Source organism: Dryobates pubescens, chromosome Z (genome assembly GCF_014839835.1).
Source record: "Dryobates pubescens isolate bDryPub1 chromosome Z, bDryPub1.pri, whole genome shotgun sequence".
Taxonomy (NCBI): domain Eukaryota; kingdom Metazoa; phylum Chordata; class Aves; order Piciformes; family Picidae; genus Dryobates; species Dryobates pubescens.
This window is the reverse complement of record NC_071657.1, coordinates 126980173-127004106: the sequence shown is the minus strand read 5'-3', so window position 1 is coordinate 127004106 and position 23934 is coordinate 126980173. Positions and strand designations below refer to the sequence as shown.

Below are 23934 nucleotides of genomic sequence, written 5' to 3'. Positions count from 1 at the left end.
GAGTAGCCGAGTTGGAGGATGGGCATTCTCTGACAGGACTGAGATTTTGGAACAAAGTGGGAATTGTGAGGCAGAAGTGATAGGTGGGAAGGTGGGGTGAACCAAGATCTGCAATAGGGTCAAGAGCCCAGTAGTAGGGCTGCAATTACAAGAATTCTGGCAGTGACAAAGGAAAACAAAGGGCAAGTCCAAACACACACATGCCCCAAGCCCCTGTACTCTTCTTCTCTTTCAGTACTGGAAAGAGTAACAGCTCCAGGCCTAGCCAGAATGGGAATGTGCAATAAATCTGACTTTCTCTAAAAATCAAGCAGAGGCTGCTACAGCAAGAGCAATTTATCCTGACTGAGAGGAGGGGCTTAGTGATAAAAGGTATCTCCCTTGCAGTTTGATACCTGGTCTCTGAAGAGCTTCCATTGCGTATTGACTACTACCAACACCTTGGATTAAGAACAGTACTCATAAAATAGAGTTGTGGTTTTAGAAGGTCCAGATTAATGGAGAGGAAAAGTACAGCTGGGCATCTAGACTTCTGTAAAACAGACTTTTCCAACCTTTCTAAAACAGGTAAGAGAAAGATTTATTAAGCATTCATTGCACCTGTATTGTCCAAAGCAATGTATTTTTCCTTGTTTAGCTGTCACACAATGATTAATACACATATGTATACATTTGTTAGTATTTGTTAAAGTACTTTTCACAAACACTGTCTTTAGCAGGCAAATTCTTACACCTTAACTATCCTTCTACTATGGCTTGTGTTTGCTAGATAGGACTTCATTAAATCTCAAGTAAGTATGTGAACATAATTTAATGAAAAAAATAGTAGCTTAATCACAATACTGATTGAACCATTAAGGAGAAAGGAATTGGATATTAGCACAATCTACTTATGTAATTGCATATAAATAACGCTGTATATTACTTATTGTTCCTATTATATTAGTATGTAAAATATGCTAAATGCAGTTGAACTAAAATATGTTGAAATGCTCTGCTTAATACTCACATTGCATTAAGTACCCTTTCATATCAATTCACTTGGACATAAAAAAGGAATGCATGTGATGGTTAGCTGAAGTATATATTACAAATAATGCTTTGTATTTCTATTAGAAAACTTGGGACTACATGTATTATGTTTTATTAATTTGCTAAAAGGAGCTATAAGGGTACACTTTGGGACAAGTAACACAAATATATTGGGGTGTAAACAGCCAGAAATTTGGAAAGACTATCAGGTAACTGGAATGGATTTGTACCAGATGAAAATCCGCTTGCAAACATGCAAACACAAAATTCTCAGAGTAATCCCAACAAATAAAACAGTTAATGTAAAATTAAGGCTTCCACTACAATGAATAGGAAGCAAAAAGGAGCAGGGGGCAAAGAGAGTAGATAAGGATTAAAATAACCTAAAATAAGCTGCTGCCTCAACTTAATCTTTTTTATTTTTTTTTTCCTTCAGACTAATCTATTATGTTCATGTTAAAAATGTCCAAAACCCCCTAGGTATGACAGGGAAGAATATGGTTCTTACAATATATCTGCACATACAAAATGAAGTATTTTTTAAAATCAACAAATGCACTAAGCCTAACAGTTAAAGGCCATATGAATGACTATAATTGATAAACTCTGAACTACAATTAGCTGCATAAACAAATCAAGATTCTTTTGATTTACACAATGCTTCATTCACAAAGTTTCCTCAAAATAGTTGTTTTTTACTGAAGCAAGGCCTTGTATCCAAGGTTTTGGAGGCCACATCACAGGCACAGGAAGAAGCTGAAACTCACTTGACCTTTCTATAATAGTGCACAAGCACTGCTGGGGATAACGACTGAGGAGCCTGTAGGTATTGTCAGAGTCACAGATCTAAGCCATATTCCTTTCAGATCCAAAAAAAGAGGCAGCCCAATAGGCAGAGACAAAACTTGAGTCAAACAGGTTACTTTTCAAAAAATTAAAACTATTCTAGCATCAGCACCAGAACAAGAGGACACAGTCTCAAACTGCACCAGGGGAAGTTTAGGCTTGAGGTGAGGTGAAAGTTCTTCACTGAGAGAATCATTAGCCATTGGAGTGGGCTGCCCAGGGAGGTGGTGGTGTCACCATCCCTGGAGTTGTTCAAGAGGGGATTGGACGTGGCACTTGGTGCCATGGTTTTGCAGTCATGTAGTCTTGGGTGACAGGTTGGACTTGATGATCTTTAAGGTCTTTTCCAACCTTATGGATTCTATGATCTTTAGATTCACAGCCTATAAGATGGTTGGATTCATTAGACTGCTTCTTAAAAGAGAAACGTAAAATTCTGACCCATGAATTTCACATGTTTTCTTGTGTTAATTATGAGTGATGGAGACCATAAACTTTAATACTTTCCTGGGAATATGTGTAAAACTTCAGACCTACATCAAATCAGAACACTCCTTCAATTATGGATGCCACATTGTGATTGTTCTTTGTGTCTGTTTAATGTTCACGACCATCTCCATCAATGGCTGAAACTGTTCAGCTGCAAAATTAATCTCAATAAGTTTGAAGGTTTTTTTTTTAGCCTTGAAAATCCAACCCTACTGGAGTGGCAAGTTTTGTTCTAAGCACTAACAACATATGCAAGCTCTCATTTGTCACAGTATCTTACCATGGTGCTGCTGGTCATTCTGCCACTGCTAAGATGGGTGTATATGTGTTGGCTGCCTTTGTTAAAGAATACATGGATTTAGTAGTGAATATATCAATGTTCAGGAAGTTCTCTTCTACTACAGATGCAGAATTTTGAACATGAACTGTGAAGATGATCAAGTCACATCTGGTAGCTTGAGTTACTCTGCTGGTTTGAGCGCAGCAGACAGAAAACTTGCCATTATCTGATGAAAAAACAAGCAGTGTCACTTCTGAAAATCATTGCAGCATGCACACACATCTAATGGATATCAGGGTAGCTCAGATGGCCTCAGGATATAGCACGGCATGCTGACTGTCTTCCCAGATGCAGGGAAACTGCGTCCTGATTGTACAAGGCTTCAAATTCTTTTGACAGAAGCAGTTCCTGTTACAGCACCAAGCTGGGAGTCAAACCCCTTGTGTTTTTCTCTTATTATGGTACCTTGGGAAAGGTTCTTTTTATCTCTCCACCTGTTCCTCTGTGTCCACCCTGTAAGACATTCACATCAACTGCAAGGCACACTGCTTCAAGAACAGAGTCTTGGACATGAACTCTAAGATTCATTATAATACAAATAATTAATAGGAGGCAATGTTTTAGAACATCCACTGTGGCTTTATCCAGCCAACTTACAGCAAAGTGGGACACAGATGTCCGCCTCCCTCCTCTTAGACCCATCTATAGTCCTGTTCTTGGAGCTTGATGAGAGCAGGAACCTGGCATTACAATTCCTTCATGCAGCATGGCCACACTGTTGGTAGCCACTTCAGTGCTTATTTATACTGCCAGCACAACTCAGAATCAAGTGTTTAGGCCATTCATAATTATTGAAAACAATGACAAAGAAGTAGGAAATAAAGTGTAGTTAAAAGCAAGCATGACCTCCTATCCAAGAGGATTTTAGGAAATGGTAACTTCCCTGCCCACATTCAAATCCCTTTCAATTGAACACATTCTATGCAAATGTTGCATAACTGTATTGTACCAATCAGGGCAGCACATTTTACAGAATTCACAGGGATACCTTTAAAAATTCATCTGAGATTATACCACATTTGTGTATTTTTTTTATATTCAAAAAGGGTATGGAGAAGAGGAGAGAAAGAGTATAGCTACCACAGGTTAAAGTACAGTGCTGCAACACTTAGCAAAATACATTTAGCGAGCAAACATTCCCCACCTGTGAAATACACAGTGAGTAAACCAGATGGTTTTCTATCCATAATCATTTTCTGGAAAGTCATTTGACTGCTTTTGTTGCTGAGGTTCTAGCACAGTCTGAATTAGCTTTCTGTCAATTCATTGCCTGGGTGAACCATGAATTTGCAAAGCATAATAATGCAATCTTTATTTAGCATCTTTTAACTGTTGCCCATGTTTGTTATATTTTTGCCTGTGCCTGTTGTGGTAGGTTGAGAGAGGGCTTAGCTCTCCCTCCTCCACAGAGTAAGAAACCACAGCTAACTCAGTCGAAGAGCAAAAGCTATATATTTACAAGCATATATGGAAAGCAGGTTATATATAACACAATATATACAGGTATTTACAATATATACACAGAAATACACAGCAAAGACAAATAACACAACAAAAATCCCTCCCTCAGGGAGGGATCCCCTCTTTGGAACCCCCTCTCTCCCCCCCTTACCTCCCTTTTTCCCCAAAAAGGGGTTAGAGAGAGAGAAAGGCAAGTTACTAAGGAAAAGAGTTGTTAGCAAGCTTCAAAAGCCCATGCAGGATTAGTGTTTGCTTATCTGAAGGCCAAGTCCAGCAGTTCGCAGAAAAAGCAGGCAGGGAGAACAGGCTGAAACACCAAACTCCCCCAACTCCCAAACCGAACTGCCCTGAGGGAAAAATTTTCCAACCGCTTCACAATCTAAAGCTGAATTTTTGTTTATCAACCAATGAAATTCGTTTAGAATATCAGAATGTTTTGGTTCTAGTACCAAAAACATTAGCCAGTGTGTTCCAGCAGTGTTTGTTCTTAAAGGCACAGCCTCAAACGACCACAGTCCACCCCTTTCTAAACAATTTCATTGGCTGTTCGTACTGTCCATCCAATCCAGAACAATATTTACAGTTCATAAGTTAAGTTCATCGTCCATTCCGGCTATACTCAGATGTAGATGATTCAGAAGTCCAAGAAAATCCAAAATCAAGAAAATGGAAAACAGTTTGTCTCTCCGCAGACGAAGCGAAGAAAAAGGGAAACAGGGACTCAGGGACTCTCAGTTGACTCAGGGCTCTCAGGGTTCTCAGGGTTCGTGCACCGTAGATTCCTCAGGGACTCTTTCCTTTGGACGCGCTGTAGCTGTACAACATTCTGAAATTAAACTCTCTCAGCTAAAGTTAAATCTCTTTGTGGAATACACTGAATTTCACCATTCTCTTGCATTACCCAATAAGTGTGACCCGGACCTTCTGCTGAAACCACCCCTCGGACAGGTTTAGCCTCTCCTGAGGGCGAAAATACCCAAACAGTTTTACCTAACAGATTCTTTTCCCTAACAACAGGAACTCTATCACCTTCTACTTTCTGTAGCAGATCAGAATGTGCAGGTCCAGCTCGGTTCACTGAACCTCTACTGTTCACCAGCCAGGTTGCTTGTGCTAAATGTTTCTCCCAGTTTTTCAAAGATCCACCTCCCATGGCTTTGAGAGTGGTCTTCAACAAACCGTTGTAGCGTTCAATCTTCCCTGCAGCCGGTGCATAGTAAGGAATATGGAAAATCCACTCAATACCGTGCTCTTTTGCCCAGCTCTTTACAAGGTTGTTCTTGAAGTGAGTTCCGTTGTCTGACTCAATCCTCTCTGGAGTTCCGTGTCTCCACAGGATCTGTCTCTCCAGACCGAGAATGGTGTTGCGTGCAGTTGCATGTGGGACTGCGTAAGTTTCCAGCCATCCAGTGTTCGCCTCTACCATAGTAAGCACGTACTGCTTACCAGAACGAGAACGTGGTAGAGTGATGTAGTCAATCTGCCAAGCTTCACCATACCTGTACTTGGACCATCTGTCACCATACCACAAGGGCTTAATTCTCTTTGCCTGCTTAATAGCAGCACAAATGTCACAGTCATGGATGACTTGTGTGATGGCATCCATGGAAATGTCTATGGATCTGTCACGAGCCCATTGGTATGTTGCATCTCTGCCTTGATGTCCTGACGAATCGTGAGCCCACCGAGCTAAGAATATCTCACCTCGGTGTTTCCAGTCGAGATCAAGTTCAGAGTCCTTGTCTACTTGAGAAACTCTTGCAGCTAGATCTGCCTGATGGTTGTGCTGCTGTTCCTCAGTAGCTTTGCTCTTGGGAATGTGAGCATCAATGTGTCTCACTTTCACTGGAATTCTCTCGATTCGATCAGCAATGTCTTGCCACAGTTCAGCTGCCCAGATGGGTTTTCCTTTCCTCTGCCAGCCATTCTTTTTCCAGTTCTTTAGCCAACCCCATAGAGCATTGGCTACCATCCATGAGTCGGTGTAGAGATAAAGCTTTGGCCATCTCTCACGTTCAGCCACGTCGAGAGCTAGCTGGACAGCTTTTACCTCTGCAAACTGACTGGATTCTCCTTCTCCATCCTTCGCCTCTGCAACTCGGCGTGTTGGACTCCACACGGCAGACTTCCACCTTCGCTTGTTCCCGACGAGACAACAGGAACCGTCTGTGAACAAAGCATATTTCTTTTCATCATCAGAAAGGTCATTGTAAGGAGGAGCTTCCTCAGCACGAGTTACTCTCTCCTCTGGAGGTTTAGCACAGTTGGTATCTTCAGGCCAACTTGAGATCACCTCCACCAGACCAGGTCTTTCAAGATTTCCCATTCGAGCTCTCTGTGTTATCAGGGCCATCCACTTAGACCAGGTGGAATCTGTGGCATGATGTGGTGTGGAACCTTTGCCTTTGAACATCCAATTCAAAACTGGCAATCTGGGAGCTAAGAGAAGTTGTGACTCAGTTCCAATTACTTCAGAAGCTGCTTTCACTCCTTCATAGGCAGCTAGAATCTCTTTCTCTGTTGGAGTGTAATTAGCCTCTGAACCTCTGTAACCTCGACTCCAGAAACCAAGAGGTCGTCCACGTGTCTCACCTGGAGCTTTTTGCCACAAGCACCAGGTTGGACCATTGTCACCTGCAGCCGTGTACAAAATGTTCTTAATGTCTGGACCATCTCGCACAGGTCCCAGACCCACTGCTTGGACTACTTCTTGCTTTATCTGGTCAAAGGCTGCTTGTTGTTCAGGTCCCCAGTGGAAACTGTTCCTCTTTCGAGTCACATCATACAGAGGTTTCACAATCTGACTGTATCCAGGAATGTGTAGTCTCCAAAATCCCACTATCCCCAAGAAACGTAGAGTTTCTTGCTTGTTCGTGGGATTTGCCATGGTAGAGACTCTATTTACCACATCCACTGGAATGTGTCGGCGTCCATCCTGCCACTGCACTCCCAGAAACTGGATCTCTGTGGTAGGACCTTTCACTTTGTCTCTCTTGATGGCAAAACCTGCATTCAGGAGAATGTCCATGATTTTGTTACCTTTCTCGAAGACTTCCTCAGCGGTTTTACCCCAGACGATGATATCATCGATGAACTGGATGTGTTCTGGAGCACCACCTTCCTCCAGAGCATCATGGATTACTGCATGACAGATGCTGGAGCTGTGGATCCAGCCCATTGGCAGTCTGTTGAAAGTGTACTGGATTCCTCTCCAGGTGAAAGCAAACTGAGGCCTGCATTCCTCTGCTATGGGAATAGAGAAGAAGGCATTAGCAATGTCTATGGTAGCATACCATTTGGCCTCTTTGGATTCCAGCTCATACTGGAGTTCCATCATGTCTGGTACTGCTGCACTCATAGGCGGAGTTACTTCATTCAGGGCTCGGTAGTCCACTGTCAGACGCCAGTCTCCATTCGGCTTTCGCACAGGCCACACTGGACTGTTGAAAGGTGAATGAGTTTTGCTGATGACTTTCTGACTCTCCAACTGACGAATCAGATTCTGAATGGGCAACAAAGAGTCACGGTTGGTTCTGTATTGTCTGTGATGCACAGTCCGAGAAGCAACCGGCAACTTAATGTCCTGAATCTTGTGTTGTCCCACAACTGCAGATTCATCAGAAAGCTCAGGTCTAGCAGACAGCTTCAGTTTTTGTCCATCAATTTCTACAGAAGCTACTCCAAAAGCCCATTTGTAACCTTTAGGGTCTTTGAAACGCCCTTCTCTCAGAAAATCAATTCCCAAAATACAAGGTGCATCAGGTCCGGTCACAACTGTATGCTTTTTCCATTGTTTACCAGTTAAGCTTATATTAACCTCCACTTTACTTAACTCTTGAGATCCACCAGTGACTCCCAGAATAGTTATGGACTCTGATCCCTGATAATTTGATGGCAATATGGTGCACTGAGCTCCTGTGTCAACCAAGGCCCTGTACTTCTGAAAGTGTGAAGTGCCAGGCCACTGGATGTACACATCCCAATAGATTCTGTTATCTGTATTACCCCTCTCCTCCCCCTGGCGGGAGGCAGGGCACCCCTAGTTATGGGGAACATGTCCACAGGTGCAACGAGCACACTGTGCAGTGTTAGAACTGGAGCCACTGTTGGAGCTACTAGAGTTGTCCTGGGGAACTGCAGAAGTAACAGCTACCCTTCTGGTATTGCTACCTCGGGTTCTGCCACTTTGCAGTTCTCTCAGTCTCCTGAAAAGATTAGAAGTTGGTTGACCATCCCACCTGTTCATGTTCTCACCAAACTGATCACGCAGGGTAATCCAAATAGTCCTACGTGACTGCCTTGGTGGTCTGTTTTGGTTTGATCTGTTTTGGAATGACCTCCTTGGAGGATGTCTATTCCTCACAGATGAAACCTGTACCCACCTGGAGGAAGAATTGGAATCATCTCTTTGTGCCAATTGGGAGATGGTGTTTTTAAATTCATCCTTCAGCTCTTTCATGCAATTCTCCAGTTTTCCAGACAGAGTTTCAATGGCTGAAACCAAAGAAACACGTGTCATGCTATCATCCAATTGTCTCAATTGATCAGTGAATTGGCCAACCGTAAGAGGAGCTCCACCATAATTTCTTGCTACAATTCTGCTTGCCAGAATGTTTGCATAATTGGAAGGAGCAAGCTTGATGAGCTTTTTAGTAAGACCATTTCCTACAGGAACATCATCAGGATTCAGAGATTCATGTTCACCATAGAGTACCTCTCTAACAGCAAATTCTCTCAGACGCTTAATTCCCTCATCTATGGTAGTCCAGGGCTTAGGATTCCATGGAAGATCATCTCGGGAAGGGTATCTCATGAGAACCGCCATCAGAAGGCGTATCCACAGATTAACCTTACCGAGAGCCTTGCCTAGATGTCTATCTATTCCATTATCCTTCGAGAGAGTTCCTAGCTGGGCTGCTGACTTGTCTCCAACCATTAGAGCTGGAGCACCTGTATCATAACATCTACCAAGCCAAGCGAGAACACAGCCTCAAACGACCACACCTGTGAATGCACCCATGGAAAAGTCATACTGCATCAAGGCTGACATGAAAGAAAACATTACATTAAAAACAAACAAACAAAAAACCCCACAAAGCTATCAATGTAATGGTTAAAGCTGCTTGAAAAATTCCAAGGAATCAGTAACATTTTGAAAAAGTCCTTTCTTCCTTTCAAAGTGCAGTTGCACTGAGTAAAACTTTATCCTGCCATCCAGTCAAGCACTGTACTGGACTCTGATCTCTAAAGGACTATTTGGATGACCCTCATACAAAGCTCCTACTTGGACAGACCTTATACTTTGGCATCTGCTGCATCATTTGGAGAAGTTTCAGAAGCATAACAAACTGCAGTTGGTGACAGCTCATTCTGGCAGACTATTCCAGCCCTTGTTTTGTTTTTATTAGAAGTACAAACTCGTTGGGATTAAACATAAGACTTTACAAGTAGAAAAAACCTTGCTTTAAAAATACACTGCTGATCTATATTCCAGATATTCCTGAACAGGCATTGATGCAATCTGGGCCACAGGGCAAAAGAGTGGGTAATTACTGTCCTCCTATCTTCTCCTCTGCTCCTCAAAGACAGACACAGATATATTAGTGGACAAGGGGACACTGCTGTTACTGAAGGTGTGTGTTTCTCTCATCTAGCATACACAACAGTAAGTATTAGGGAGGAGATAATATAATGGTTTGGATAAAAGGTCATGAAGATCTGGCTGTGCTGCTGTTCCAGGGTAAGCTTTAAGTGTTACTTACTTGGAGTTGACATTTTCCTCAGATAGAGAAGAGCTTATGCATCATCCCATATTCTGAATTCTTCTGCCAATTGAAACATACTGGATTTAACCTAAAAGTTCTGAGACTTAAGTCCAATACAGCTATTGAGCACTTAAAAAAAATAATAATAAAAAAAAATCTGTTGTTCTCTCTTCCCTCCAGGCATACATCATGGAAACACGATGAATGGTACATGCACTATTTTCATTTGCAACAGAAACCCTAAGCTGGAGTGGTACTGTTATGTGCTGATTCTGGTTTGCCTTTTCACGCTATTGGCAGGATTTCTAGGCAATATACTTGCACTACGACATTACATGTACTACATGAAGACATGGACTACCAGTACCATATTCCTCTTTAACTTGGCACTGTGTGACTTCACCTGGACTCTCATAGCACCTTTTTCAGTATATTACAGTTTCCAGAAGTTAGCTGTCTATTCCAGTGAAGCATTTTATTGGATCATAAGACAATTTTTAAGTATTAATATCTATGGAAGTGTCTATTTCCTGACACTCATCAGTTTTGACAGGTATGTAGGTGCTGTCCATCCCATCACTTCATTAACATGGTGGGACAAAAGAAAGGCTGTGTTCAGTACCATCGTGGTATGGATCTTCATAGTGATCGCATCGATACCAGAGATCTACTACACAGCTGCAGCTAAAAGACACCATGACATCACAGATTCCCTGAATGGCACTGAGGAACCTTTACAATTTGCAGTGCCATTGACACTGTCCAAGATTGTACTGAGATTCCTGATTCCAGTCACAGTCCTCTTTACATGCTATATGTTTACTCTCAAAGCGTTACTGCAACTCAGTAAACGGCAGCAAAGAAGGAACAGACTTATTAGGCCTCTGCTACTGATTTCAGCTGCTATGATCATATTTGCTGTTTCTTTCATACCTTATCATGTTATGATGATGGTGATACTGATTTACAGAATTACCTGCCAACCACCCTGTGGGAACATGAGGATACTAAGTCTGATTTATAAAGTCACAGAGATCATCTGCAGCATCAACAGTTGCCTTGACCCAATCATTTTTACAGTAGCAAATAAGACATTTTATCAAAGACTTAAAAGTATAACATGTCAGCCCAAGTGCCAGTGCTGCTGCTGTCTGACAGGAAGGGTAAGTGATATCACTTGGTCCCTATGAACATTGACTTAAATACCAGTCTACAAAGACACACCTCTCCCACTGTCCATTTAAAAGTTAGTGTCCTGTATTGTACAACAATCTCTTGAATAAGCAAGAATACATTGCGATGTGGGATAAACTTTTATGTGAAAAGAAGCACTGACAACTTTTTGGTTTACAGAACTGGCATTTTAAATATTCTTGTCATAAATCCACCTTAATTTATTGTGAAATAGCACTTCCTACCTGTATGCACATCCAAGATGGAGTGAACAATGAAGAAAAGTTATAAGCAGCTAATTCTTGGCCAGAAAAAAATACAGTAAGAGTAAGAGCACATAGTGTTGAGAAGCCTTCTTATAGTTGCTGTTAATTATTCTTACATCTATTTGTAAGTGCTGTTGCGATTGGACTGTGTAATTAGTAACAATCATGATGCTTACAGATGAGCTTCTTCATTTGAAGAGAGGCTTTCTACAAGTACTTCATTTTACTGCTGCTTGCACTAGAGCTCCACTGACACTGCCAGTGGAACCTCATTAAGCTGGGTAAGTGCAGCACATTTCCAAAACCAAACAAAAATACTAAGATAAAAGCCCTGAGGATAGTCAGAGACACAATGAAGCTACACAGTGAATCTTGAAGCAAACAAGCACAGACTGAGGAGCTTTGTTAAGTCTTCCCCCAGGGCAGCAAAGTTCCAAAAACAATAGACTGTGGTGTCCTGCAAACCCTGGGCAATTACAGCTGTCTCTCATTAAGTGTTCTGCTTCATGGGACTGCGTGGTTCTGCCATGAAATCTGAACTCATCAACATGAAGAAGCATGCGCACAGGAAAAGTTGTGAAATACAGAGGTGGCTGAGCTGCAAGAAAAGTAAGAGATGCTGCTACACAGGTGTGCTGCTTCTCCTGTTCATTTAGGGTCTTAACACAGTTTCAGGACAGTCTATGGAAACTAGTCTACAGTGCATTTTAGTCATTAAACCAGCACAATATACAGTCACAAAAACATCCTCTTTCAAGAGTCATTATATATGCTCAACATATTGTATGGGCAAAGTAATCACGTTCCCTAATAAAAACACCTGCTTTCTTGCTAAGTCTCCCACAATACCTTGTTAACTATCAAAGCCTATGTATCATTGAGCATGCTAACTTTATTTTCAGAAGTTATTAGTGAAAAAAAAAAAAACCTTTCTAATGTACTTTCTACAGTGTCTTAATTCTTCAATTTCCATAGTTTTAATATATTTTTGTCCTCACATCTCTATGGGTATTAAATCCCTCTTGTTGTTTGTTTCAACTGCATTGAGTAAATCATAGAATACAGAAGGGAGCTTAAAGATCACCTAGTTCCAACCCCCCTTCCACAGGCAGGGGCATCTCCCACCAGACCAGGTTTCTCAAAGCCTCATCCAGTCTAGTCTTAAACACTTCCAGGAATGAGGTGTCAGTCCACAGCTTCTCTGGGCAATCTGTTCCAGGGTCTTACCACCCTCATAGCAAAGAACTTCTTCCTGATGTCTAATCTAAACCTATCTTGCTTTCCTTTAGGCCCCCTTCAGGTACTGGAAGGCCACTCAAGGTCTCCCCAGAGCCTTCTTTTTTTCCAGGCTGAAGTTACCCAACTCACTCACCCTGTTGTTCTACAATTGGTGCTCCAGCCCTCTGATCATTTTTGTGGCCTTCCTCTGGACCCTCTCCAACTGATCCATGTCCTTCTTGTGTTGGGGGCTCCTAAGCTGGACAGAGTGCTCCATGTAGGATCTCACAAGGGCAGAGCAGAGTGGCAGAATCACCTCCCTTGACCTGCTACCCACAAATGTATTGATGCAGCCCAGGATATGGGTTGGCCTTCTGGGCTGCCAGCACACACTGCCAGCTGATGTCAAGTGCCTCATCAACCAGCACCCCCAGGTCCTTCTCTGCAAGGCTGCTCTCCATCCACTCATTACCCAGCCTGCATCTGTGCTTAGGATTGCCCAGATCCAGATACAGGACGTTGCACTGCCTTGTTGAACTTTGTAAGGCTGGCATGGGTCCACCTCTCCAGCCTCTGGATGGCTTCTCTTCCCTCCAGTGTGTTGACTGCACCACACAGCTTGGTGTTCTCAGCAAACTTGCTGAAGGAGTACTCATTCCCACTATCTATGTCACCAACAAGCATGTTAAACAGCACCAGCGTCAGCATCAATCCTTGAGGGAATCCACTCATCATAGACCTCCATGTGGACACAGAGCCATTGACCACAACTCTTTCAGCCAATATAGCCAACATATATCTATATATAGTATCTAGAACTATGAGGGGAGGGGGTGGTGTGGTTAAATAGTTCATAACCATGGCATGGAATGACAAACCAGTCATTCCTGATAATCTGAAACACTTTACCTGTGTTTGGCTGTACTATCAAACACAGCATCCTTCAGCACCACTGCATGCCTACATTCTACGCAGGGGAGTCATGTACTTACCTCATTTCAAGTGTCCCTTTGTTCCTTTGGTAATTTTTTAATCTTTCATTTTTTCTTTTTTAAAAGAAATATATTCACTTTTTTTCCTCTTTTTCTTCATTTTTCTTTTTTTTTTTTAAATGCATGAATTGTCTGTTAAAAATATGACAGGGCTATTAACAGTGCAATTACCTGCTATGATGTACACTTACAACTCAGACTGATACAGAAACAATGTCAATACCATTTAGGGACAAAGGTTCTCTCAGTATGAAAAAGGACAGAACAGGAAAGATCAGTATGAAGCTCTGTGCGAAATGAGTTTATTGCTTTGAACAGATTGCACCCAAGATTGTAAACAGTAAGCTATTTCAAAAATCAAACACTTGCTGTTTTTATCTTTCAATCTATTTTTAAAGGCACAGATGCACTTTTTCTTTCTCCATTTTTCCACCTCTTGGGAGAAAGAGATTCTCAGGTCCTACCTTCCAGGACTACTAGTAAGTGAGCTTTTCCATGAGAGACAACAATAACTTAGACCAGCAGCTTCTCTAAATTCTTTAGAGACTTTTAATAGCAAAACAGTTGGGTTTCTGTTCAGACAGATCATTTTATTCTCACTGCATAATGTCTACACTACACAGATGTTAATGTTACTACTACAAACTAAGCAAGTACCACAAGAAAGATCTTTGGTTGCTAATTTAAAAATAAAAAAAAAATAAAAAAGCATTCAACTCAGATGAAATTCTGAAAAACATCATCAAAATCACTGATTTTTGCAAAAAAAAAAGATATTTTTTCCTCTTGAAGTGCTGCCTTTATGACACCTGTGAATATAGCCCATGCTCACAACTTGCTATTAATAACAACAACTTGCAATTTAATAATAAAATAATAATAATAAAATTAAATATTGCAATTAAAGATTAGATTTAAAGCCTCCAGTGAGCTCAAGGCAAATAAAGTAATTAAAAAGCTTGTCAGATAACCCTTCCACAATCCATATGTGGTGCCTTTTTGCAAGAAGTAGATTGCAGAGATTCTCAAAGTCCAGGGCTTCTCTGTCGGTTTCAGTGCATTAAAAGAAAACCTAAGGAGCCTCTATTACAAGAGGGATATGGACGTCCTGGAACGTGTCCAAGGATGATCAGAGGGCTGGAGCACCTCTCCTATGAGGACAGACTGAGGGAGTTGGGGCTATTCAGTCTGGAGAAGAGAAGGCTCCGAGGTGACCTAATGTGGCCTTCCAGTATCTGAAGGGGGCCTACAAGAAGGCTGAGGAGGGACTTGTCAGGATATCAGGTAGTGATAGGACTAGGGGGAATGGAATGAAGCTGGAGGTGGGGAGATTCAGGCTGGATGTGAGGAGGAAGTTCTTCACTGCATTTCTTTATTCTTGCCTTAGTATCATAGTATCAGTCAGGGTTGGAAGGGACCACAAGGATCATCTAGTTCCAACCCCCCTGCCATGGGCAGGGACACCTCACACTAGATCAGGCTAGCCAGAGCCTCATCCAGCCTGGTCTTAAACACCTCCAGGGATGGGGCCTCAACCACCTCACTGGACAACCCATTCCAGGGCTTCACCACTCTCATGGTGAAGAACTTCTTCCTCACGTCCGTCCTGAAGTATGTATCAAGACAATACTGATTTCTGCTGCATATCCTTTGATCCTCCCTGAGCCCCAAAAATAGGAGCAAAAGGAGCAGGAAGCATGGGTAATAGCCATGCTCTAAACTCTTTGCTGGTGTCAAGCAGGAACAAGTTGGAGTTATGAAAGACTGAGTAAGGTAGGTGTCCTAACTCTTTATTCACTGTTCTGCACTCACTCTGAAACTCTGCTAGAATCTGGTTTACTGCATTGCTCCTTTTGGTGTCCCACTAAAAGAAAAATATGGAATAACTGTGTTAAAAATGTAAATGTTTACCTACACATCTGTTTCTGTAGTTGACTGCAATCTTACACAGTCCATACAATCCTGTAAAGCTCATTAATTTTCTATCAATAAAGCCATTTATAACAGATAATGTTGGGCCCCAACAGGCCCCAAGGTACTCACACACATTAAAAGGAGGAGGAAAAGCAAAGAAGCCGCCTCATGCTTCTGAAAAGATTATTCCTAACCAATCCTGAGTAATGAAGAACAGAAAAGGAAAAAGAAGACAGGAGCATTCCTGTAAAATATATCTTGGCCACAGTGCCTCTACCTGTTCTCCCAGACTGGGATCTCACAGAACATGCCTTATGCTGGGCTGTCTAAAGGTATGTGCAATCTTTTAAAATCATCTCCACAACACAGAACTCATGAAAAAATCCTTCCTTCTCCTGCCTTCATCTTATTCATATTCCTCACAATACTCAGCTGTGAAGACACCCTAGTAGCTGACAAGGATTCTAGACATTTGTTTGCCTGCTCATAAGTGATTCTATAATCGATTAAACACACTTTTTTCCAAAGCTGAGCTAATGCTAATGTTGTCCTGACTGAAATAAAACAATTTCTACTAAATAAGAGATACAGGGCACAAGACATCTGGTCATATTTACTTGGTCATATTTTTATTTGGGAACACATGCTCTTAAAATGTTTTCGTTGTAATATTTCCTGGATAGAATGACATAAGCACAATTAAATAAGTTTCTTCCATTTTGCTACAATAAGCTAGCAATAAACTGAACAGCTAAAAGCCAAAGTCAACATCTTCTACTATGACAAGTATGTTGCAATTCAGGTTTCTCACAGATCTTTGTTTGGATTAAATCTGAGGACGTGGAAACCAATCCAACGTTCAACGCAATGAGTTTGAACACATTACTGAATATTGTAATAACGTATTAGCCTACAAAAATGACTGCAAGGTATGGGTAGCTTTCATATGTAGATTCTGAGGTATTACAGTGATTGACATCTTTGTAATACACTAGATGAATACAAAATAGACCATGACCTGGAAGATTTGACTGTTTATGTATGGGCTCAGCTGTGGTCAGAAAAAAAAACCTCTCTCATTTACTACTGTAAATTCAGAATTGCTCTGTAAGCAAAACTTGCTAAAATAAAAAACTCAAAGTTGAACAGGTAAATTTTACTATGAATGTCCAAAAGCTGCTTTCTAATAAAAAACACCTTTATGCATGCATGGGTCTCCTTTGCCTTTGCAGTACCTTTATCTCACAGACAAACCTCCTGAAGCTTTCACATTTATTAAGACATGAGCACACCTTTTTAAAATAAAAATGTTCAAAAGTCCCTGAAAGTTGTCTTTCCCTTCAATACATAAATGAACATATTCTGCCATCAATATTTTTTCATGCCTCAGAAACACCTCTCTTGGCAAAGAGCTATGACAAACAGTATCACAAGGCAGTCAAAATACTTCAACTTTGTACACTGCTTTTAGTAGCAAAGCTCTTTAGGTGGAAGAAAAATATGCTAGAATGAAACTACAGCTGGAGGAACCATGGCAGAGGCACATAATGTCACTAAGCCCACCATCTGCTTTGCAGGAGTATGTACCCTCTCTGCTCCTGCCTTACATAAACATAAGTATCTGAGTCTGTCTTGTCTCCCTGTGCTTTGTCTAGAACCCACAGTCACAGGTGATGGGATATGCAGGGACCTACCACCTCTACAGCCCCCCACAGATTCTCTTTTCAGGCCTTCTCCCAACTTAACCACTTATTAGCTCAGCCTCTTCCTCTTCACATGACTCAGCATGGATGGGGCTTTCTCCAGCTGGGGAAGGTGAACCTTAATCAGGAAGCACTGCAGTTCTCAGCTTTTGCAGTCTAAGGTAAAATGCAGCTTAAGGTCACCAAATGTAATAGCCAAGATCTCAGCTACTGACCTAGCTAGAAAAGTAATGTCCTTGCAAAGTACATCATGTACAAGGGCAATAAGAAGCTAAGATCTCTGGTTTCCCACTAGTTCAGACAAAATCAGAACAATGACATTAGTAACCAGATGCCTTTCCATCAGGCTTCTTGCGCAGCCTGTCTTCCCTGATTGTGGTGGTCTCAAAGGCCTGCTCTGAACTAGAAACTGTAAGTGAGCAAAAGCAGGTGAAACATGGAGCACTCTGCTTTCCTCTAGAACACCCTGTGGCTTTTAAAGATCACTTGCTATTTTTCAAAGCAAAAAGAACAGAAATACAAATGTTCATAACAGTGCACATTCATCTTTTAATACAACACCAAGTACAGAACGATGGACTTTGGCTGCTGCAAGGAAAGGGCTGACAATTCTTAATGGATTACCCAAAGGCAGCCAAGAGAAAGGTGGTAGTGGTCTATACCATTTGCTGTACCAAACATTGCAGGGGGTTTATAAAGGCACTACATCCCTCTCTTAACAGGAATGCCAGTACTATTACTAGATGCAACACCCCAAGCTGCTGTTGTGAAGAAGTTGTAAAATGCAGATAACGTGGGAAGGCTTAAAAGCTATTGCCAGGCAGGCTCGATTTTGATGTCTTCTGCATCTGTCAACTTCCAGTTTACAGACTTAAGATGTAATTTTAATTATAGACTTCACTCTTACTTCAGGGTTAGACAATTGTGCTGATGTTGTTAAACAGAAACCTGTAAAAAATAGATATTGATTTCCTATAATGTTTTAGAACATTTGTTAGTAGGGAAGCAACTGAAAGCCCTGCGTTAGCACTGGAAAATGCCAACGCATTTGTTCTTGAGCTGAAGATGTTTTAATTTTATGTGGCTGTATCCCAGGTTACACAATGAATGTGAAAAAAAAAAAATAAATTATCTCTTTAGATGTTCTCAATGCTTAGCAAAAGTCAGTTAGAGGGCATATAAGTATTAATTATATTTTTTGCACTTTTTATCCTCCCAGAGTTTTTTGCATTTTTAAGAAACTCGCTTTTATTTAACTGCCAGACCTAGAAAAATTATTTCATGATCCTCCTTCTTTATTTTTTATTTTTGAGCTACAAAGTTTCATCATCTTATACGTAGTGCCTGCGGAAACTACATTTTCCTTCTTTGAATTCACTGGAATCCGAATTCCACAGCTGGTACAAGAAACACAGCAGTATTTATATCCCATATAATGCTGATGCTGACCTCTGAAGGGCAGTGCTGTAATCTCTGGTTTTCAATATCAGTTTATCAACACTCTGTAACAACATGTCAAAATATTAGTTTTTATACTGTTTGTTCTTTTCTCCTGAAGCTGCACTCAAACTGATTCATAAGCTTATTTTTAACACTGAATAGAGTTGCTTACAATCTCTCTATCGAATAGCCTTTTGAAATAAACATTTATAAAGCATTTTTGAGTCATAAAACAAAGCAACATCTATCTAGGAGCACTTACAGGTTTGCAAGTGGTCATTCCAGTAATATAGTATTGGGGCAGAGTAAATTGCAGACCTGATTGTAATATAAACATATAAAAATATAAACATGGTTGAACATGTTTATATGTACATAGTTTAATATGCATAATAAACCTTTAGCCTGATTTGAATGAGCAGTGCTGCTATCAAACACATGAAGCAGAGGCTGACAGAAAACAGCCAACCAGAATTGAAAGAGATTTAGATTTGACCATGAGCTTTGCCAGAGATTTTTCTACAGGACTAGGGTAAGCAGCGCTGGCTTTGGGACTCAGCACAGGGAATGTAAGCATCACTACTATGCATGTATGCTGAGCCATCAGACTGGTGCAGAGAGCAAGAGAGAAGAGAAATTCACATTTTCTTGAGGCCAAAGGAAAAAAACAACAAGTAATCACTTGGTCAGTCAAATATATGACTGAAAGCAGATGTTCTAACAAAAGTAGTTCCTTTCTCAAAGGAAGGACTGTCTCCTGACCAAGCAGAGAGTACACTATTTTTCATTGAGATCCTCTCAACGGATGAGCACTCCCACACCCAAGGTTACCTCTTGTTTTAATGAGAGACATAAAGTATGCATTTAAAAAAAGAAAGCCTGAACAGAAACAGCTTTCTGGTTTTATCTCAGTATTTACAGATTAAGCAAGGGGTTTGTTTTATTTCTTGTCTTTGATAGATATTTGAAACTATTCTGTCTCTTTTGGACACTGTGACCACACCTCACAGTGTACAAACAAGAATCCCAGGGCTTACAGAGCATGCTTGCATTTCCAGTGCATCAAAGAAGTGGAGAATTGATGTCGGCAGACCAAGAGGTAGTATATTCCAGTGACAAGCAAGACAGCTCTCTAGCCTACAATGAAATACATGAACACAGAAGGGTTGGAAGTGATCTCAAGGATCACCTAGTTCAAACCTCCCTGCCATTGCCAGGGACACCTCACACTAGATAAGATTGCTCATAGCCTCATACAGCCTGGCCTTAAAAACTTCCAGGAATGGGGCTACTACCACTTCCCTGGGCAACCTGTTCCAGCGTCTCACCACCCTTATGGTGAAGAACTTCTTCCTAACATCCAACCTGAATCTATCCACTTTTAGTTTTGCTCTATTCCCCCTAGTCCTATCATTACCTGACACCCTAAAAAGTCCCTCAACAGCTTTTTTGTAGGCCCTCTTAAGATTCTGGAAGGCCACAATAAGGTCTCCTTGGAGCCTTCTCTTCTCCAGACTGAATAGCCACAACTCTCTCGGTCTGTCTCCATAGAGAGGTTGTTGGGGTTTGAGGGAGTGGGGAGTACTATAATCAAAAAATGTTTTAGTGTTTCCAGATATAAGCTTTGTTTTTACATGAATTACCAATTTAATCATAAATATAGTACTCTTCATCTAGTATATTTACATCTCCCTAGCTCGGGAAAATGTTTAACTAGCTGCACATTCATTCAACACCACTAGAAGGTGCTCCTCTGTTGAAAAATAATAGTTATTTCTGCCTGATCTGCTTCTCAAAGCAGAACCTCATCTGCCATAACCATTACCACAGCATGAGAATAACAGATCTCTTATCACTCATTTTCTTGATAAATCCGGATCCCAGCTGCACAGGGCTCCAGTTAGTTTTGCTGGAAGGTGAGGTGAGGAAATTATAGTGGAGCTGATGCACTGTAAAGAGCTATGATTTCTGTAAGGTTAGGACTCATAGAATCATTTAGGTTGGAAAAAGACCTTTAAGATTATTGAGCCAATTGCAAACCTAACACTGCCCAGTCCACCAGACCCATTCCTGGAGTAACTCAGGGCAGAATGCATTCCTAGAGAGACATCTGCATGCTTCTCTGAAGTTTGCAGGCAGAAGGAGAGTTCAACATAAAAAAAGCTGTATGACAACTACACAAACATAAGCATATGATCTACACCCTTCCACACCAACAGTGTCAGGATATAAAACTGCACCTAGAAATCCAAGGATCAATAATTGATATTCCATAACAAACCTTATATGAGACTCAACAAAGTTCAGATTTTGTTTGATACTTGGAAAGGCATTCTGATAACCCCTGGATACACACAGACTGCCTCTACAGAAACCTTAACTGAGAACTGAAATAATTTCAGGTTTTCTGATAAAAAACTTCAGCCTCCAAAATGTTTGAAGAGTTTTAAACTGTGTGTCATCTGGGGTTGGGTAAAATTTTGCTGAGACCTGGGAAAGAAAAGGGGAAATATGAATGGACTGACCAGTTAAGGTGAGATTCTACCTCTTGGCTGTAAACTTTTGAGAAAGCCTAAAAGTGACCACTAAGGAATGCAATGTCTGAGCATACTTTGAGAGCCTTCATTTCATCAGGTCTATTAGCTCACACAACTGTCACTAGAAAGAACATCTTCACTGAGAGATGGTAAAGAAAGTTACCAAGCAGTTCAAACGGTTCAAACCATTAAAACTCAGGGCCAGCTCCCCAGGAAGAAGCTTACTGCTGTTAAGGAGGTATGCACATGGACCTTCTCATATGTCAGTACAAGAAGGAAAGCAAGCACACTATAATCCTCCACTAGAGCACTGCAGAGGCTGTTGCAAAAGGTAAGCCAACTATGCTTGGAAGCTATTCAAATAGAGTTTGATTCACAAGACAAGTTTGAATGATCAAAACTGAAATAACGAAAGCAGAAAGGTGCTGGTGACCTGTTCAGAATGAAAGCCTTTTCTACCCACCTCTATATGTTTACACAGCAAAAGGTTGTTCCCTGGGAAGTCTGATGCTACTACAGAAAAACATTCCACCTCTAAAGGTGCTTCTGCCCAACTTTTTAGATAGTTCAGGAACTAAGAAAAAAAAGTAATAAACATATGTGAATGATGCAGCTTTCAGGTCCGGAATGCTTTATGTGCTGTGTGACAGCACACTGTACCTTAATCTTCAAATAGCCAAAAAAGAGTCACTAGTGTCTTAAGAAGGAACAGACACAGAAAACAGTATGTGGCACTTGTTTCCTTGAGGTTATGGAGCATTTTCTCAGCTTTGCTGCTGCAAATTTCCTGCTTTTTCAGAGGAAGATCCTTTCCCTCTCAGAATAAGGAATTCAAATCTCTTCAACGGAGTCAAAAATGTCTTCACTCATTTTGAAGCTGCATTTATTTTAGGCAAATCTTCTTAGACTACAATCAGTACTTTTTATATGCACTGAAAAACAATCATACATTTTGTCTTGAGGCATTTCCAATGGCCACAAAATATCCACTAAGACTGCTTGAGAGGTCTAATTATAAAGGAGTTCCATTTCAAACAGTATGAATTACTCAGCCACAAAATGACACTGACATACTTAGAAATACACACACTCTTCCTTTTCTGTCAAAGTGGACTTTGAAGGCCTTCACCTTTCCGTAACACATCACACCAAGGGAATGGGCAAGGTTATGCCTTCATGGCAAGTCTCTTGAAGGATAATGTGTGTAACTATAAAACTATACTTACATGGACTACACCTCAATACAAGTAATATACAAATTCCTACTCTCAGTTTTGGCCTTCTAATTGAATTGCCCTGATTTCCAGGGCACTACCCACAGGAGAAGGTGAGTGAAGAACCCCTGAACTGCAGCAAAAGGAGTAACTCCAGAGGAAAAGTCTTTTCTGGAGTAGCTGGGAAGAACTTGTACATTATCAGGAATTTAGGAATCACCACCAGATGACACAATACTAAACTAAAGTTTTTCAATGGGTGTATGACCACGTGATAATATTTGAGATAAAAGAGATTTTGGCTCTCTAGAGTTCATGAGTGTTGATAGAATGCTGAGAGTTGGACTTTCTCAGGTTTATTGTGGGACAAGTGCTGCGACATAGCCCCTTTGATTCTGAACAGACCAGGCACCTGCATTCATTCTCGTATGTACCATGAGCAAGGCAATCAGAAACAAAAAGTTTCAAGAGAAGTTTGCTTATTCAACTGCAGCCTAAGAGGTGGAAATCTGCAGATAGCCCAAAGAGTGTAGTACTCCTGTTTTGCTGTTTGAATTTAGATAGCTCATATGGCAGTGACCTCTAATTCAGATAAAATTTGCTCCACCTTTGGCTGCCACATGAATGAGGTACATAGAATAGAATAGAATAGAATAGAATAGAATAGAATAGAATAGAATAGAATAGAATAGAATAGAATAGAATAGAATAGAATAGAATAGAATAGAATAGAATAGAATTAACCAGGTTGGAAGAGACCTTCGAGATCATCATGTCCAACCTATCATCCAACACCACCTAATCAACTAAACCATACAACCAAGCATCCCGTCAAGCCTCGCCCTGAACACCCCCAGCGACGGCAACCCCACCACCTCCTCAGGCAGCCCATTCCAGTGGGCAATCACTCTCTCTGTGTAAAAATTCCTCCTAACCTCCAGCCTAAACCTCCCCTGGTGCAGCCTGAGACTGTGTCCTCTTGTTCTGGTACTGGTTGCCTGGGAGAAGAGACCAACCTCCGCCTCACTACAACCCCCCCATATATCCTATATATCTTATAGGATATAAGCTTGGCCCCAAATCACTTCACAGTAATCTAAGATCATATGTACCAAGAAGAACATCAAGCAAAGTGGAAGGCGTGAAGAAAACTATTTGCAAAGACTTTACATTTTCATTTGCCACATGGAAGTGATGCAAAATTGAATGTTCTGCTAAGCCCTGTTATTCCCAAGTCAGAAACTCCACTGAAGTTTCACATACAATATTAGTCTTCAGTTTCCAAACCTCCAGTATTTTACATTGGCAAAAAAAAAAAAAAAAGAGGAAATTAAGATTCATTTTTTTTTGTCACTTACATCTAGGACCACAGATCAGCAGGAGAGCTAGGATATTTGGGCTTTTGTTAAAGCTAAAATCTCTCAATTTCTAGACCTTGCTCCCTCTTTCTCTAGTAATTAGAATTAAATACTGTTGATCCAGGAACATTTTCCTCAATCCTGCCTCATCTCTTTACAGCCTCCCTGTCATAATTCTCTATTTCA

The 23934-nt window shown here is 41.0% G+C and overlaps 2 protein-coding genes across 3 annotated transcripts in view; one reads left to right on the top strand and one right to left on the bottom strand.

Moving 5' to 3' along the window:
* TMEM117 (transmembrane protein 117) overlaps nt 1-23934 on the bottom strand; it is a 231681-nt gene that overhangs the window by 195218 nt on the left and 12529 nt on the right. The gene's annotated exons all lie outside the window — the stretch shown is intronic.
* Nucleotides 498-11123, top strand: LOC128899403 (P2Y purinoceptor 1-like). The gene is made up of 2 exons (XM_054178051.1): nt 498-567; nt 10114-11123. The coding sequence occupies exons 1-2, from the start codon at nt 498-500 to the stop codon at nt 11121-11123; spliced, it is 1080 nt and encodes a 359-aa protein (XP_054034026.1).